The following is a 19,132-nucleotide window of genomic DNA, read 5'->3' as shown; positions in this document are numbered from 1 at the left end:
TTTTTTTTAGCTGCCTTTGATTTTCAATAGCTTTATTGACAACTTTATCAGAAAAGGTTCTTACAAGGTTACTAGAGTTGCATCCGCCCTTCGGAGAAGCGTATTTCCGGTTCCGTTCTGCTGGAAAATCTCCCCTAAAGCAGTGTGATTTTGCAGGTAAGGTTATAATTAAGTACATACACTAATTCTTATCTACCTGACCCCTTACTATGATAATGTACTCATATATGTTCTTCCTCTGCAGACCTTCTGGTGGACACTGGAGACTGTCCTGTACTCTGTGATGTCTTTATCTGTCAGTTGAGGCATCATATTCACTTGTCTCCAGAGACATCAGAAGAGATTTATCAAAACCTGTGTAAAGGAAGAGTGGTGTAGTTGCCCACAGCAACCAAGCAGATAGCTTTTTTTTAAAAAATATTTTAAAGATCTTTGAACCCCTTAAAGACCACTGACATAATGTGCACGCGTCATGCACTGCAGGTCCTAGCTGCTATCAGCAGCCGGATACCCACCTTTAATGGCGGACATCAGTGATCGCGCTGATGTCCGCCATTAATCCCTCAATACAGATCATGGCATCTGCAGCAATGCGCATGTTTAAATGGATGATCGGATCACCTAGAATATCGGCCCAAGGTCCCCTCATCTGTCTCCGGCAGTCTCCAGGGGTCTTCTGCTCCGGTCTGAGATCGAGCAGATCAGAGCAGGAGATAGCCGATAACACTGATCAGTACTATGCCCTATGTGTAGCACTGAACAGTATTAGCATTCAAATGATTGCTATAAATAGTCCCCTATGGGGGACATAAAAAGTAAAAAAAAAAAATAATAATTTACTCCCCAATAAAAATGTAAATTGTCCCCTTTTCACGTTTTACCCCCTAAAAGCGTAATTTTTTTTTTATTAATAAACATATTTGGTATGCGTAAATGTCTGAACTATCAAAATATAATGTTAATGATCCTGTAAGGTGAATGTCTTAAACATAAAAAATAGAAAAAATCAAAAATTGCTGCTTTGTTTTTTTATTAAAAGAAAAATGTGTAAAAAAAAATTATTTAAAGTTTCAGACACACAAATGTGGTATCAATAAAAAGTACAGTTAAACTTTTAACTTTTCACTCCATTATGAATAAGGTTTCACTTGTTTGATTGAAATTCCAAGAAAAAAACTGTGCAAAGTCAAAAACCGTATGGTGAAACCGTACGCACATACAGTTCTGTATGGTTTCCATTGACTTCCATGTAAAAAAAAAATAAAATAACTTTCAATAAGTTTTTTTTTATCTGGACCAAGAACCGTGGTAGGCTACGGTTTTGGGTACAGGGAAAAAAAAACTGACAAAACTGTACAGGGTGCAAAACAGACACAACCTAATGCATCGTTTGGCATACGGTTTTCAATGGAGAGTTAATGCATATGGTTTTCAATACGGTTCCGTACGGTTTTCAAATTGAAAACATATACGGGAACTGTATTGCAAAAACGTGGTGTGAACCCAGCCTAATAGTGGTGAGACCCCACCTCCGTTGTATCTACAGTGGTCCCTCAAGTTACAATATTTGTTGGTTCCAGGACAACCATTGTAATTAAAAACATTGTATGTTGAAACCATACTTACAGATAAAGCAAGTTCTTATATATAAAAGTAATAGAGAGCTGAGAGGAGCTGTAAATCACTGTGTATGTAGAGGACAGGAGCTTCTTCAGGGTCCTGTAAAGTACACACAGTGTCCTAAAAAAAGTAAAATGGAGCTGCCCTCACCTGATGTCAAAAGGAGTAGCTAACCCTGGCACAGGTAAATAGTACAGAACATGTAATACCTCCGTGTACTGTAGGGGGCGCTACCAGACAGCCAGTCAGTGCATGCGCTTCAGTAATACAGTTTTTTTTTCAGTGAAATCAGTTTGGTCAGTTCTTCTGGCCATTGACATGTTTCACAGATCCAGAAAAGACCATTGTATGTTGAAAATATTGTATCCTAAGGCCCTTGTAAGTTGAAGGATCACTATACATGATAGAGCTTGTGGAAAGTAGGTTGTCTAAGACTATGTTCACACAACAAATTTTTTTTAAGTGGAATTGCTCGAGAATATTCCGCTTGGAAATTCCGCTGCTGCCCCATTGGTTTCAATGGGATTCTGATGCTCTTTGCATACGGCAACATTTCCGTAACAGATGTTTCTGCAGCAGAAGTCCCGATTCCCACGTCCGCAGAAACATTGAACCTGTTCAATGTTTCTGATGCCTTGTTGTCTCTATGGAGACGACACATTTCTAATCGGTCCTAGTGCTGCCACATCAAGTAAATTTTGCACATTTTTGGCCACGTGAACAGTGCCTAAAGCAAACATCCACTTCCTTCATTTCTTAATAATACCAGTTTCTAGAAAAATTGGCTAAGGCAGCATGGCAAGCATGTGACATCATTGTAGAGCAGTGTTTCCCAACCAGTGTAACTCCAGCTGTTACAAAACTACAACTCCCAGCATGCCCAGACAGTTGAAGGCTGTCTGGGCATGTTGGGAGTTGTAGTTTTGCAACAACACACTGGTTGGGAAACACTGCTCTATGGGGGTTTTACCCTGCTTTATTACATTCCAGCATGCTAAGTTTGTTAAACTATACATTATAGTGTAGACCAGTTTTTCCCAACCAGGGTGCCTCCAGCTGTAGACTAACTACAACTCCCAAGCATGCCCGGACAGCCAACGGCTGTAAGAGCATCATGGGAGATGTAGATGACAATATCTGTAGAGCCGAAGGTCGCCTACCCCTGACATTGGTAATAAGAATGTGAGACAAATGTGTTGTCCATAAAAAGTACATTTCTGGATTCTGCACACAGGTGGAGTCCCAGGGGAAGAGGTACTTTGGCCACAGCTGGAGGCACCCTGGTTGGGAAACACTGGTGTAGACTAACACTTCTGTGCTTTAACACATAGATGATGCACATGGGTTCTGCCCAACATTATTTTGGAGTCCTTTGATGTGAGGGAGACGATCCTCTCAGCGGAACAGATGACACATTGTAGGCCTTCCATTCCCAACTCTGAGATCTTCTTCCCTCTTCCCCTGGGACTCCACCTGTGTGCAGAATCCAGAAATGTACTTTTTATGGACAACACATTTGTCTCACATTCTTATTACCAACGTCAGGGGTAGGCGACCTTCGGCTCTACAGATATTATGAACTACATCTCTCATGATGCTCTTACAGCCAAAATTCTGCCAAAGGATCATGGGAGATGTAGCCCAAGACATCTACAGTGCTGAAGGTTGCCCATGCCTACACATTAGCCCAGTGTTTCCCAACCATGCTGCCTCCAGCTGTTGCAAAACTACAACCCCCAGCATGTCCGGACAGTCGTTGGCAACAGCTGGAGGCACACTGGTTGAGAAACACTGCATTAACCATTCCTCTCCGTGTCTCACACCTACATTTATGCATGGGAATAGAGCTTGGTGAAAATCATCTGGAAACTATCTTAACCCCTTAAGGACCAATACAAATAAACCTGTACGCCCCTGAAAGACCAGGCCTGTTTTTTCAAATCAGGGATGTCTGTCTTTATTAGAGAATAACTCTGGTAACGTTTTGCCAATCACGATAATTCTGACATTGTTTTTTTGTCACAAGTCATCCTTCATGTTCATAGTAAAAGTAAGCCGATATCATTTGTAGTTTTTTTTTATAATGCAAAAAATCATGACATTTTTACAAAAAATTACGATTTTTTGCTATTTTAACACTAATAGGGTGCATATATTTATACATACTGACCAAATAGTTTATGAAACTTATACTTTCAGATGTCTACTTTATTTTGACGTCATTTTTTTTGTTTTTAATTAACATTTTAAATTAGTTAGAAGCCTAACAATTTAACTTGAAATTTTGAAAATTTGAAAAGTACATCTTTTTTTGTGTGCTATGCAAGGTTTGCAGAAATTAAAAGGTAGTAGAACATAGGAACCCCCCCCAAATGACCCCATTTTAAAAACTAGACCCCTTAAGGTATTCGCTAGGGGGTACAGTGAGTATTTTAACACCATAGTTTTTTGGCAGGAATTATTACAAAGTCAGTGTTAAAAATTCGAAATTTTCAATTTTTCACAAATGCATCATTTGGGGGGCATATTTTTTGTACATCACTTCTGATATTGAAAGAAATGCACCCTATATTTTATTTAGCTGCTTGTCCCATGTTCGGAAATACCCCCGCTTTGGCCATATATGGTTCCTTGGCCGCGTGGTAGGACTCAGAAGGAGAGGAGCTCCATTTGGCTTTCAGGGCAGAACAGTACCCCCACCCCCACAAGTGACCCCATTTATATAACGCACCCCTACAAGTTATTGGCTGGACCAGGGACCTCTCTGATTAGTCCTTGGTCGGCTGGCAGTATAACGCGTCTGTCTGTGACAGTTAAGGCTCCTGATGGATGTATCCGCCATGTTGTGGGAATAAGCACCCGCTCATGGCGAATATATCCATCACTGCTGCGGCTGGGTAGCTCAGTGTGTCCGCTCATGACTGCCGGCGGGAAATCCGCCGCTATGAGTGGACACACAAAGCTACCCAGCCGCAGCAGGGAGCTCATTACCGTGACTGCTGCATAATGTGTAGGATCACATGGTGGACATCCGCAACATATTACATGCTGCGGATGTCCGCCAAGGTGATCCTACACATTATGCATTTTTTTTAAATTAGATTCATTTAATAAATGTATTTTTAATATATATATAGAGGGACATAAGGCATCAGCAAAGACCAGCGGTCCTTCTGTTACCCCGGAACCCCAGCAATGGGGGGCACGGGGACCAAGGGAGTCATTGGCGACATATGGCTCAAGGATACAAGCAAAGATGGCGGAGTACGAAGAGCTGGGCAGGAAGCTGAGGAGTCTGAGAGAGGACCTGAGATTTGCCCGCTACCAGGCTGACCAGGGCCCTACAGGTAAGAGGCAGAAGTTCACTGCCCAGGTGCGGGCTCTGAAGATAGAGGTGGCGGAGGTGGAGGAGGCCAAAAGAAAAATCTCTGAGGGGGCAGGATTCCTAAAAGAAAAACTGGTTAATGAGGAGAGATTCAAGGAAAGGAAGTATGGTGCATGCTGCCCTCAGGAGAGCAGTGAGGAGGAAGGAGGGGAGGAAGATGGCAGAGAGTCGGCTGTGGGAAGTGAAATGGATGCCACCCCTAGTGTGTGTGAGCCCCAGCCCCCCCAAGATAGCTACCCTGAGCCAGCCCAGGTGGCGCTACCCTCCAGTGATGGGGAGACAGAGGAGAGCGGTGAGGAGGAGCTGGCCAGTGGGGGGTTTGCTGCAAGCCATTATACAGCAGGAGTCCCCTACCCGTATGGAGGATTTTACCTTTGGTGAGGATCTCGGTAAAGATGATCTAGTAAAGAAAAGGAAGAAAAGGCAGAAGGTTCAGGAGACTGTGACTTATGTGTTTCGTCCTTTCCAGCAGTCCGGGCCAGCTGTAAAGTTGGTTCAGACTGCTGGGCCCCCCAAACTGCCAGTCCCTGTTTCTGTGGTGAAGCAGGGCCAGAAAGGGGGGTACAGCATGGCGTCCAAGACGGCAGAGGACGCTATAGAGCCAGCAAGTCCTATTGGGCTTAAGGTGAGCAGCCCTGGTGCTGCGGGAGCGCCCCAGGGTGGTGGGGGGCGTGTCCAGGCACCAGGGGCAAGCTATGCTACTGTTTGCTTGGGGAGCGGTTCCCCAGGTGTTGCTGGCACTGAGGGGCACTTCCCTGTGAGGGGGGGGAGTGTCCAGATAAGTGATATGTCTGTGTGCTTGGGAGGCGGTCCCCCGAGTGCCGTGGACATTACCGGCGCTGCAGGGCACTCCTCTGTGAGGGGGGGGAGTGTCCGGGCATCGGGAGTGGAAAACGGTCGGTCTGTGTGTTCTGTGGGTGCTGCGGGGCACTCTCCTGTGAGGGGGGAGAGTGTCCGAGTGCCAGTGCCAGCCTCAGAGCACGTGCAGTCGGGAAGACATGGTGATGGCGTTGTGGGAGGAGCTGGGGTGCGCTCGGAGGGGCAGCCCCAGGCTCAGGCAGTAACATCGCCCATGGAGGAGGAGCCATCAGAGTCGACCCCAGCAACAGCAAAGCCAGCAAAAAAGACTCTGTTAAAACCGGCAGTACTACAAGTCCCAGCCAGCCCAGGATATGTTAGGCACAACGCGAGTGTAGGGGGTGAGGATGATGGGTGTGGTAGTGTTGTGAATGAGAAGAGTGCATGTGGGAGTGTTAGTGGAGTGAATAATGGTGGGAGTAGTGGTGGTATGAATACAAAGTCTGGTATGGATGATGAGAATTGTGGTGTGAATGTTGGTGGGAGTTGTGGTGTGAATGGTGGTCCTGGGTCTGAGTCTGGTTCGGCTGCCCCCCCCGGTAGTGACTGCTCCTAGGAGCTATGCTCATGTCGCTGCCGGGGGGTCCCCCTCTCCATCCGGCCCCGGGGGTCACTTGCAGCAGCGCCTCCTGGAGGCTCTACGTAGGGGCGACAGGTCAATCGAGGTAGAGGGAAGGGGTGAGGTCGACCTGTCTTTCTGGATAGAGAGGCACGGTTTGGGGGCATTCCGAGAGCAGAATGGGGAGGTGGTCTGGTCCCTCCCGACACCCGGGCAGGACAATAACCGTAGGAACGTGGTCCATCTGATTTGGAGGGGCAAGGATGTGTGCCCGCCTCGCGCTAAAGTGGTTGAGCTCCTCCTCCAGATGGAATTCAGGGCGAGTGACATCTTTGCCCTGATTCACCCCTATGGTTCGTCCGAATTTGACGTCAGTTTTGTTCGACCGGAGGGTCTCGAACTCTTCTGGTCGAACTACGAAGTGGCGAAGAATGAGCCCGGCTGGCGGGATTTTGCTGTAAAGGCTATTTCCCGTCAGAACTCAGTCAAGAAAGTGGCCGTTTTGACTCGTAACGAGTCACTCTCCTGCTATGACATCATGACCTGGCTGGGACGGTATGGGGATGTGACGGACATGCCCAAGAAAAATCTAGATGAGCACGGGATCTGGTCTGGGGCCTGGACGTTTTCCGTCAAACTCAAGCGTTCAGGTAGTACAGTTGCCCACATTCCGTCAGCTGCCTTCCTTGGACGTGACAGAATCCAGGTCTTTTACCAGGGGCAGCCTAAGGTCTGTCACAGGTGCGGTAGCCCCACCCATTTTAGTGCAGCCTGTACTGTACAGGTTTGTGCTTTGTGTGGTGGGGTGGGTCATCTGGCTGCATCCTGCAGACAGATCCGGTGCCACCTGTGTGGTGTCCTCGGGCACCCTTTCAGCCGTTGTCCAAGCGCCTTCGCCCGTGCTGGGGCCGCTCCGGCCGGGGAGAGCTGTGAAGTTGCCCCGGCTGGGGAGGGTACGAGCAGGGATGGGGGCATAACAGGGCTAGTGACGAGGAAAAAGGGCCCTGCCAAACTAAGGCGGGAGGAAAATCTTAGGAGGAGTAGGGAGCTGGAGAGTGCCCAGGTGACTGGGGTAGCTCCGGCCCCTGCTCCTGAAGCTGGCCCTGTAACCACTGAAGCCCTGGGGGAGAACGTGCTGGATGAGGAGATCAGGAGGCTGCGCAGAGAGGAAGGCAAAATGGCCGACCCTTCTGATTCCTCCCACTATGAAAGTGTGGATGAGGAGAGTGGGGAAAGGCCAAAAAAGAAAGACAAGGGCAAAAGGAAAGGGAGAAAGAAGAGGTCGGAGCCCTCTGTTAAGCCTTGTACTACGGACCAGGTCCAAAACGGAAGCCTGACTGCCCCCCCTCTGATTGACCTGTCAAACCGGTACCTCGTCCTCGATACCATCTCCTCCCCCTCCTCTGGGGGGAACTGGGCCCTGTCCTGCGGAGGCATCTTCCTCGGAGGGCAAGGCTAGACTGGGGCCGGATGGAGACGGGGACCACATGGACCAATCAGAATCTAAGAAAAGGTCCAAAAGTGGTCCTGCCCTTTCCTCTTCTTCAGGGGATGAGGGGGCAAAAAAGAAGGGGAAGCAGAAGTAAAGGTGTGGCCGTCTAACTTAATCACCCATGATGGCGGCACTCACCCCACTGACGCTGGCATCTATTAATTGTGCCAGTATAAAGTCTGATACGGCTAGATTCGCAGCCTTCAATTTTCTTGGCCGTGTTGAAGACGATATTTTCTTTTTACAGGAGACCAGGTTGTCAGATCTAGCCTCTCTGGTGAAAGCCAGAAGAGAGTGGAGGCGCGGGCCCTCCCACTGGTCTCTTGCGGCTGAGCCGTATAGTGGGGTGGCGGTCCTTTTTACCGCTCCGGTTGAATGCAGACGGGTTATTGAGTTAGAAATGGGGAGGTGCCTGATCTTAGATGTCCTCATGAAGGGACAAGAGCTCCGGCTCATAAACATCTATGCCCCACAAACTAAGCTGGGCCGTAAAAATCTTTTTATGAGGATTAATCCCTTCCTTTTTACAAGCCGGCAGGTGATCTTTGGAGGGGACTTCAATAATGTCACGAGGTCCCAAGATAGGACAGGCTCCAATGGTCCGCTAGATTGCGATAGTGTGGTCCTTAATAATATAGTTAGGGAAGCTCGCCTAGAGGACGCCCACATCCGGAGCCCCTCAGGCCACGCGGGTTTCACCTATCATCAAGGTAGTCGCAGGTCTAGGATAGATAGGTTTTATTTGAAGGAGGAAGCCGTCTCTTCCGCAGTGTCCGTGGTTGAGGTGGAGTTCTCCGATCACTGTATGATTTTGTTTTCCTTGAATGTTTCAGAGACCCCCCGGATGGGTAAAGGTTATTGGAAGCTGAATTCGTCCCTCCTGGAGGAAGCAGAGATAAGACAGTCCTTTGAGGATTTTCTTCAGAGTCAGGTACCTTTACTGGGCCTTTGTAGTAGTAAGTCAGAGTGGTGGGAGATATTCAAGAAGCGGGTTGCGGGGTTCTTCCGCCAGCTCTCGAGCCTCAGGTCCCTGAACAGGTATCGCTTGTATCAGGGTCTGAGGAGGAAACTCGAGCTCCTTGTCTCGACTGGAGGTAGTCGGGAGGATATCTCCAGAGTGAAGTCCTTGCTGATGAGGTGTCAGTACGATAGGCACGCATCTTTGGTTTTTGAGAGGGATTTCGGGAAGTACCGCTCGCCCGACCCTTACAGGAACTGCAAGATGTCAGTGAGTAGTAAAGTAGTCTCAGGACTGGTTGATAGTACGGGATCCCTGAATCGGTCCAGATCAGGGATCCTGGAGGTCGTCAGATCTTTCTACTTGCACCTCTTGGGGAGGAAGGATCTAGATCGAGACAGGATGTCGGCTTTCCTGGCTGAAACCATTCCTGAGCCAGGGGTAGACCCCTCTCTTGATGTTTTGGCAGAAGATATCAGGGAAGAGGAAGTGAGACTGGCGATTGAGGGGCTCGCCCCCAAGAAGTCGCCAGGTCCGGATGGCTTAACATCCGAGTGGTATAAGACCTTTAAGGAGTCTTTAGCTCCCCTCTTGACCAAGGTATTCAATGAGTGTCTCTCCTCGGGCACTCTGCCAAAGTCAATGAGGAGGTCGGCCCTGATTCTTCTCTCAAAAGGTAAAGATCCTAGCCGTATTGAGAATTGGAGGCCCATAGCTCTTCTCAATACGGACAGGAAGCTTCTGGCCAAGATACTGTTTAATCGGCTGGTGAAGTTTGCACCCCGGCTCCTTTCGGGGGCTCAGCACTGCTCTGTTCCAGGCCGAAGCACTTTAAGTGCTGTCCTCAGTGTCAGGGAGGCAGTGGAGCGGAGTAGTGCGGGTCTCTGGAAGGGGTACTTACTGTCCTTGGATCAGGCCAAAGCATTTGATCGGGTGAACCACGAGTACCTCTGGTCCGTCCTCCTGAGGTATGGCTTACCGTGTACTTTTGTTAATTGGCTTAAGATCTTGTATGCCGGGGCAGAGAGTTTCCCACTGGTGAACGGGTGGTCTGGCCGCTCTTTTGAGGTGGGGTCCGGAGTCCGTCAGGGTTGTCCTTTGAGCCCGCTTTTATACGTATTCGCGATTGATCCCTTCGTCCGGAGGGTAGATCGTGGGCCGTTGGCGGGAGTCGGGATGAGTCTGGTGGAGCTGGATGTCACCCAGAGAGTGGTGGCGTACGCTGATGATGTCACTATTTTCGTCTCCTCGAGGGAGGAGGTCGATGTGGTGATGTCAGAGGTGGAGCGCTACTCGGAGGCATCCGGGTCCAAGATCAACCGGGAAAAGTGTGAAAGTCTCTGGCTGGGAGGGGGGGATCCCACGTTTGATCTCCCGCACACCCTCCCAGGGCCCCAAGACTCAGCAAAAATTCTAGGCATCACATTCGGCCAGGATGATTATTCCACCAAAAACTGGGACGGTAAGCTCCATGATGCCACTCAGAGGGTGAACCAGTGGAAGGGTTGGTCTATGACCCTCAGGGAAAGGGTGCATCTGATCAAATCATACCTGCTCCCCTTGTTTATCTATCTGGGCAGTGTATGTATCTTGCCAGATGCTTACTACACTAGGGTCTACAGCCTGTTTTTCCAACTGTTATGGGGGAACAGGTTGAATCTAGTCAAGAGGGAGGTTACGTACCGTACGAGGAGACTAGGGGGTTTATCTATGGTAAACCCTGTGGTGTTCTTAACCAACACCTTCTTGAAAGCTAACATCTCGAACCTCTGGAAAGAGAGGGCTCCTCCGTGGGTACTCTCCTGCAGGGAATGGTTTCGGCCTTTCTTCCAGGAATGGGAGAGAGGAGGGCAAGTGAAGGACCTCCGTACACCACATGGATATCTTCTGGCTTACGCTACCCCGACTCTGAAGGCGATACGTCGGTGGGGTCTGGGAGTGTGGGAAATCAGGACCCAGTCAAGGCAGTTCCTTGACAAACGGGTTCTGTTGACCCACTTCCAGAAGCCTCTGGCGCTCAGGGACTGCCCAGGTCGGGATCTGAGGGTGGGGTTGTATCTTTTAAACTTGAAAAGGATCCCCCAGAAGTTTTGGGACTTGGCCTGGCGCTGCTTTCAGGGAAAGCTAGGTGTAATGGACAACCTGAAGTACAGGAACTCTGATGACCAGGGGTGTCCACGAGAAGAGTGTGTGGACACGCTGGAAAGCATGGACCACTTCCTGCTTCATTGTCCCTTTAACGTAGGGGTCTACAACCGGGTGGGCGCTTCCATCGGCTGGAGTCAACTTGCCGGCCTTACCTATCCAGAGTGGGCTTATGGGGCATTCAGGACCCTCGGTGGCCGAGATTGGGGCACTTTATTTTTAGTCAGCTTAGTGGTTAAGTATCACACGTGGAATGCACGGTGTTTAGTGTCCACCCAGCAGAAAGTCCTCTCCGAGGTGGAGGTCTGTAGGAACATCACCGGTGACCTCGGGAAGATCAGGTCTTTGGAGTATGGCAGTCTTGGTACCAGTAGGGCTTCTCTCCTATGGAGAGGGTTTTCTTTTCATGTGCCCTAGGTACTAGACCTTTTTGGTAGAGTACCTTTATTTTGGTTAGGGACAGGCATACAGGGATAGAGATAGGGTAATAGTAGGGTCAGTTTTAATGAAGGGATAGAATTAGGGAGAATAGTAGGGGGAATTAGGGAAAGAGTTTAAATTTCTTCAGTGTATCAGATCTGCCATCCTTCTCCCTGGTGGTGGGCTGTTGCATGTGCACCATAGCTTTTTGTTTTGTTTACAGCTGATATGGTATGAAGGGCTTACAGGCACTGAACTTGGGCCTAAATTGGGTTGTGGTCTTGTATATAAGGTTGTATTTAGTTGGTTGGTTGGAGTGCTAGGTGGGGAGGGGGTGTTTTTTTTTTTTTTTTTTTTTTTTTTTTTTTTCTCTCCTTAGGGGATCTGACATGGGTCAGTTAAGGACTGGACTTAAGAACTGTACGAACGGTTATGGACTGACCCATGTACAGGAGGGGTGGTGTGGGAGAGGGCACAGTTTTAGTGTAGGATTTATTTTAGGGTTTTTGTAGGTATTTTTGTGAGGCACATTTATTATATTTGTATGTATACTGTGCTATGTTTATTGTTTTATATTATTTATTTGTTGGTATAGTGTGTCATGTATTTTGTTTTATATTGTTGCATTAGCCATAAGAAAAGGGCAGTCGGAGCAGTTGTAGTTCTGTATTATTATTATTATTATTATTATTATTATTATTATTATATGTAGGTGTTTTTGTCTGTGTATATCTAAGTTATTTAAAAAAAATTTTTTTTTTTTATTTTTTTTTATTTTTTTTTTATTATATATATATATATATATATATATATATATATATATATATATTTATATATAGGAAATTATTATTTTTTTTTTTGATAAGCCAAGTTGTGCTGTTGTTATGTTCATTCTCAATATGTGTGTATGTGTGTGTTTGTTAGTTTTGGAGATTATGCGTGTGTTATGTTTTCTGTTGCTTGATTTATTTATTTATTTCCCAAGTATGGATCATTTTGAGTTATAGCCAGGTGGTGCTGAATTTTATGTTGGTTTATTTATTTCATTTAATTAGCCAAGTTGAGCTAATTTAATTTTTGTATTTTTTTATTTTTTTATTTAAATAATTTTTTTTATTTTTATTTTTTAAAAATTTTTTTTATTTATTTTTATTTTTATTATTATTATTATTTTTAATGTTATGTGTGTGAGTGTGAATTTCATAGTTTGCTTAGGTGTATAGGTATAGTATAGTTGTAGTTTGGTATATTTTACAATTTATTAAAGCTGGGCTGGCCGGTTAGGCAGGGTTTTATTTTATTTTGCATTTCTGTTGTAGCTGGTTAAGCTTGTTTTGTGTTTTTGTTTTTTGGAATTGTTTTGTATTTTTATAATAAAAAAGAGTGTCAGCAGAGAGCACTGTGGTCAGACTGAAAAGAACCTTACAACTTCCTCTTTAGTATATAGCAGCTGATAAGTACTGGAAGGATTAGGATTTTTTAATAGAAGTCATTTCCAGATCTGTTTAACTTTCTAGCAAAAGTTGATTTAAAATATTTTTTTCCACCGGAGTGCCCCTTCACAACAGTTTGAGAGCATTTGTTATGGATACCTCCCCTGTTCTTTTTTTTTACTATGTTTGATTTTTCTATACTTTTGTACACCTGTATTTCTGTTCCATTTTGTACCCAACAGTTTGTCCAGATTGCGTTCTGTTGCTCCACGTATTGTCCTCCACACGGTGCCTGGTGCTACTTATGTAGCTGCTTTCTGACTTGTATGATGTGCTAAACCACCACTTGCACTGAAACAGTATATATTTTGTCCCTTTTTATGTTGTTTAAAGAAGATGTATTATGGACAAAAACGTATCCCACTACGTCCCCTCTAAATAGATGTATGGGAGAGCCGAAGATGCGGATAGGGGATAAGGTTTTGTCCACAGTACTTCTCCTTTAAAGGGGTACTCCGGTGGAAAACAATGTTTTTAAAATCAACTGGTGCCAGAACATTAAACAGATTTGTAAATTACTTCTATTTAAAAATGTTAATCCTTCCAGTACTTATCAGCTGCTGTATGCTCCAGAGGAAGTTCTTTTCTTATTTTAATTTCTTCTCTGTCTGACCACAGTGCTCTCTGCTGAAACCTCTGTCCTTGTCACGAACTGTTCAGAGCAGGAGCAAATCCCTATAGCAAACCTATTCTGCTCTGGACAGTTCCTGACATGGACAGAGGTGTCAGTAGAGAGCACTGTGGACAGACAGAAAATAAATTCAAAAAGAAAAGAACTTCCTGTGGAGCATACAGCAGCTGATAAGTACTGGAAGAATTAAGATTTTTAAATACAAGTGACTTAAAAATCTGTACTTTCTGGCAACAGTTGATTTAAAAAAATAAAAAACAATTCCACTGGAGTACCCCGTTAATCTAGTTCTGTGCTAGTGAATAGGGTTTTAAAAACCCCATGTAAACGTAGTAGTAAATATCTGTGCATTTTAAAAGGAATTATCAAGACTTTATAAATTGATGTTCAGATAATCGATCCATGGGTATCTAACTCCCAGCACCTCCGCTAAATATCTGTTTAAACCACCTCTCAGTGGTGATGGCATATTCTAGATTGTTCATTTTGTAATAAGAATAATACTTTTTTTTTTAAAATGTTATCTAATATGCTGCTTGGCCGGAGGGAAAAACAAACAAACATACTTTCCTATCCCCAGTCCTCAGCAGCCCCCCTTTGTCTCCGTCTGGTCCCCTAACCATATCTTTTGTTCCTGTTTAGTGCAGGACCTGCCTTCTCAGCCATTCACTGACCGCAGTGGTGTCCTGTCTCGGCCAGTTGTTGGCTGAGTGGGCAGGTCCTGGTCCAACCGCTCTTGGAAACAGGAAGAAGAGAGATGAGTGGGGGACAAGATAAGTTAGTTTACCAGCAGATGGCAGACTTTAATCTTATTACAAGTCAGTACTTTTAAACATCATGTTATTATAATAACCAGTCTATAATAATAATAATTATTATTATTTACTACTACTGTGCAGTCTTGAAAATTAAAGTGAATGCTGTGAGCAACAGGGATGCTTATGTCTAAAAACATTCCCTCCTATATTCTTCTAATGTTTCGCTCCAATTTATACCACTGTATATATGCACCAGGTAATTTCCCATTTCATGGCTCAGTATTTAGATAATCTGATGTAGATACATGCTCATTCATTTAGATGAATATGCGGAGGCAAGTAAACATTTTTTTTTCTATAGGCTTTGGGGACACGTTTCCACTTCACAATAAACTGGCAAACAACAGTTCTTTGTGCAAGTCTGGCTCCTCGCCAGCTTTATTAGATAGGTTGCAGGATAAAATAAAACAGGAACAAACAAAACCCTAGACTGTCTAGTCACTAACTAAACAATCCAGCATGCCCTGACTATCCACTGGTGGGCTTTTCCCGGTCAGTTTAACATATGCCTCCTGCAACCTTCTACTCACTGTTCACACACACACACACACACTGTTTGCAGTCTTTTGCTGTGTCTCTCATCCACACCACTCGGGCTGTGTGTTCCTCACCAGGACCCCTGCCTCTCCCCTACAGCCAGCCCCAACTATTCTGTCTGACTTCCTTTTAGGGTATGTTCACACTGAGGAATTGGGGCGGAAATCAAGCAGAAATTTTCTGCCTCAAAATATTGTTTCTTTTCCACAAGAACTCACAGAGATTTCGCGCGGAAATCGCACGGAATTCCACGCGGAAATGCAGGTTTGATGCAGAGGAGGAGTATCAAGTATTTCTATTCATACATTTTTTTATTATTTTTTTTCATGCGGAAATTCCGCGCAGATTCCGCGTGGAAATGCTTCGGACTCCAAAAAAAAAAAAAACATTGATCTCTATGGGAGAACAACGCTGATTCCGCCTGAAAGAAAGAGCATGTTCTTTCTTCAAGCGGAACATACTTCCTCGTCAGAATTCTGCTTGAGGAAATTCCTCAGTGTGAACTGAGGGTCAGAAATTCTGCACAGCTCTATGGGGGTTTTCACTGCTGAATGATTTGGAGAGGAAAAAGCAAGCAGAATTACTCATGGAAATTCCGCTCCATTTCCTCTGTGTGAACATACCCTTAGACACACTTCCCCTTTCTTCTACCTCATGAATTAGGCCACAGGTGGAGGTTTCTCCAGGGTTAGCTAAGGAAATACACCCTTTCCTTGCCACACTGTCACAATATATATATTTCCTTGGAGTACCCCTTTAATAGTAATTTTTATCATAGAGAAATGGGAGGTTTAGAGGACACAAGCCATCCCAGTTGATTGTTATTGATGGAATTAAGTATGTTCCTATGTGTCTCACAGATATGGGCCACGGGCATGAACACCATGGACATGACAAGATACACCTGCCAGATTACAGGATTTGGAAAATAGACGGGACACCATTGGAAGATGTACAAAAGAGGCTTGCCAAAAAGGGACTGAGAGATCCATGGCTGAGGTAAAATCGGGACTGTGATTATACTGCACATATTTCTTGTGGAGGACAAGGGAGATCGGAGATAGTTATTTCCTGCAACATGTTCATAGTCCTTGCAGAATCTAATGACCATGGCATAAGATCTCCTCATAGATTTGTAAAAACATTTGGTCCAGGGTGGGAAACAGGGTATTTTATAAAGTGATATCATATCTCCCAGCAATTTAACATATTTAATTGTTCCCTTATCTGCTGGGTATCATCTTCTGTTGGAGATTGAGGATCCCTGAGTGAGAGTGGTGGCTCCATACTGTGAATGAGGCTTTGTTTCTTTTAAAGCGCACCAATCATTCTGCTAGGCCAAGGGATATCTCGACAGGCACCATTGCCAAGAAGGATATAGATTGGATGAGCAGTATATACACGTTTGATGCACAAAGTCAGTCCCTGTAATAGGAATCCTGTCCCCAGTGTCATGTTACAAAGATCTGCTCATCAAGTGACAGCGACCATCACACCTAGTATCCAGAGGTGCAGGCTGGGTGTGGTGTCCAGGTGACCTTGTGCAGACGGGCTGGTAGGAGTGGCACACCACAGGTTAGGCAAGTTGTCTGTGATCCACTTTAGGAATGAAAGCCAAGGGATAAATACAACCTCAGAAAGGATAGCAGGTTGTAGTACGAGGGTGGCTTTCTGTAGCAGTACAGAATTGTAGGGATAGTAGGAGGTCTTGAAAAAAAGAAAAGGAGGTGCTCCATATTATGGTCAGCAGAGTACCTTGTAGCTCATCAAGATGATACGTTCTCTTAAAGATAAATGGTGCAGGCATATATACTTAGCAGTACCATTTAGTGGCAAACATCTGTATTAGCAAATTAATAAAGGTTTGCACTATGGGAGTCTGGCACCACCTAGTGAACAAATATAGAAGCTACAGCTGCGAGAGATGGAAAAGAGCCAGAAAGATGTCCACATGTGAGCTGAGTATCCAGTGAGCTTTGGGGAAACTCATTAAAGGAGTACTCCTCTGGAAAACATCATTTTTTTTTTTTTTTTCAAATCAACTGGTGCCAGAAAGTTAAACAGATTTGTAAATTAATTCTATTAAAAAAAAAATTAATCCTTCCAGTACTTATCAGCTGCTGTATGATCCACAAGAAGTTATTTTCTTGTTGAATTTCCTTCCTGTCTGACCGTAGTGCTCTCTGCTGACACCTCTGTCCATGTCAGGAACTGTCCAGAGCAGGATAGGTTTTCTATGGGGATTTGCTCCTACTCTCGAAAGTTCCTAAAAGACAGAGGTGTCATCAGAGAGCACTGTGGTCAGGCAGAAAGGAAATTCAAAAACAAAAGAACTTCCTGTGGGTCATACAGCAGCTAAAAAGTACTGGAAGGATTAAGATTTTTTTAATAGAAGTAATTTACAAATCTTGTAGAAAAAAGGAGTGGAAAGTGCTCACCTATCTTCACACCACCTTGAACTGAGCAATTAGCCGACTAAACACCTATACCCTAGGTGTAAAAAATACTAGATATTGAGCACCGTCACTTACGATTTGTCTAATTTATAAATCTGTTTAACTTTCTGGCACCGGTTGCTTTAAAAAAAATAAAATAATATATATATATATATATTTTCCAGTGGAGTACCCCTTTAAGGCCTAGGGACCATCAAGTCTCTGAAGTGTGAGGTCACAGAAAGCCTCTGGCTGGGTACGGCACCCTGACTGTTGATCCACAATCCATCTGGAGTGTAACTACACCATCCAGCTCAGAAGGCAGAGGCACTAGGCCCACAAGGACCCTTAGAGTGTCCATGTGTCGTGCTTGGCTCCCAGAAGCCTGGGTGATTATCGTGGCCTAAAAAGAGGTTGGTCCCTGCAACATCTAAGTTTCTAGTGGCAGAGTCCAAAAGCCACCTATAGTAAGGGAGAGGGGATGATGGGCAAGGCTGAGCGGGATGTGGCTAGCTGGGGTCTCCCCTATTCACAGGCTATTGTCTGCCAGCTTGCTGTAGGGCAGCAGAAGGTTGCAAGATGTTGAATGAAAGTAGTGTAGCAGATCCAGACAGTTTCTTCTTCTTGTGCAGGGTCATAATCACAAGGGGAACAACAGACAATTCTGAAATATCCCTTAGATAGTGGAATGCCAAAGAGGTGGCTTTAGGAAAAGTCAAGCAGAATATTTCAACAGCCTAGATCGTAGGCAACTGCTTCAAAAAACACAATATACTTGTCTGTATGTATGGATAGATATAGAAAAATCTCATATATATATTTATTTATTTTCCAGAAATGAAGCTTGGAGGTATATGGGAGAGTTTGCTAAACCAGTTACCATAAGCCAAGTTATCTTCAAAGGATTTAGATGGGGATTTGCTGCTTTTGTTGTGGCATTGGGTGTAGAATATGCTTTCTTTTCTCCTAAGAAAAACGGCGGTCATCATTGAACAAGAGTGCAAGGAATCACATGCTGGATGTTAATAAATCTGTAATTTGCAAAGAAACTTTATTAAACTTCTGTTCTAAATCAGATATTTTGTATTTTTATTTTTTTTTGTTAAATCTGTGCATGCTCAGCGTAATGCAGCAGTCTGAAAATGGGCTCATACATTTTACTATAAAAAGCATTTAACATATAAATATTTGGTAAGTGGTGTTTCCCACCATTCCAATGAATGGAAATGTCTGGTGGTTCTTTTCCAAGTGCAGAGGAAAAGTTAACCGGTTGCCCATAGCAACCAATCGGATGGCTTCGGCTTCTTTGATTTTATTTAATTATTTTTAATCCCTTAAGGACCCAGGGCGTACCTGTACGCCCGTGGGAATTTCGGTCCCCGCCTGAAATCATTCAGCAAGCATCCCGTGCAAATGCCTGGGGGCGATTCCGGGCTAATCGGGTCACTGGTGACCCGATAGCCCGGAAAATAGGGATGATCGGAGAGGTCAGTGAAAGCCCTGATCATCCTAAAGGATAGGACCGAGGTACCAGGGATGTCACATCCTCCTATCCCCTGCCATTGGCCGATCAGGACTGACCGGCGAATCGCAGAGGTAGGGGGGACAGTTGAGATCCTGAAAGGCCGGACAGAGCGGGGGAAGATGGCGGCATGTACAGTGGGGACTGGCGGTAGGTACCTTGAGCAGGCGGGGACCGGCGATTGGAGGATGGGAGGACCAGCAGGTAAGTGATCTTCACTGCTGCTTCTAGGAGTTTCAAAACTACAACTCCCAGCATG

General features: G+C 45.1%; 1 protein-coding gene across 1 annotated transcript; it reads left to right on the top strand.

Moving 5' to 3' along the window:
• Positions 1-9: 9 nt before the first annotated feature.
• NDUFB3 (NADH:ubiquinone oxidoreductase subunit B3) lies at positions 10-18,428 on the top strand. Its single transcript, XM_056536406.1, has 3 exons — positions 10-156; positions 15,777-15,915; positions 18,187-18,428. Exons 2-3 carry the CDS (start codon positions 15,779-15,781, stop codon positions 18,341-18,343), a joined length of 294 nt encoding a protein of 97 aa, XP_056392381.1. The 5' UTR covers positions 10-156; positions 15,777-15,778; the 3' UTR covers positions 18,344-18,428.
• The last annotated feature ends 704 nt before the right edge of the window (positions 18,429-19,132 follow it).

The sequence above is a fragment of the Hyla sarda genome, chromosome 8, assembly GCF_029499605.1.
Source record: "Hyla sarda isolate aHylSar1 chromosome 8, aHylSar1.hap1, whole genome shotgun sequence".
Classification (NCBI taxonomy): domain Eukaryota; kingdom Metazoa; phylum Chordata; class Amphibia; order Anura; family Hylidae; genus Hyla; species Hyla sarda.
Note: the sequence above shows the minus strand (reverse complement) of the source record. Positions and strands in the feature narration are given on the sequence as shown.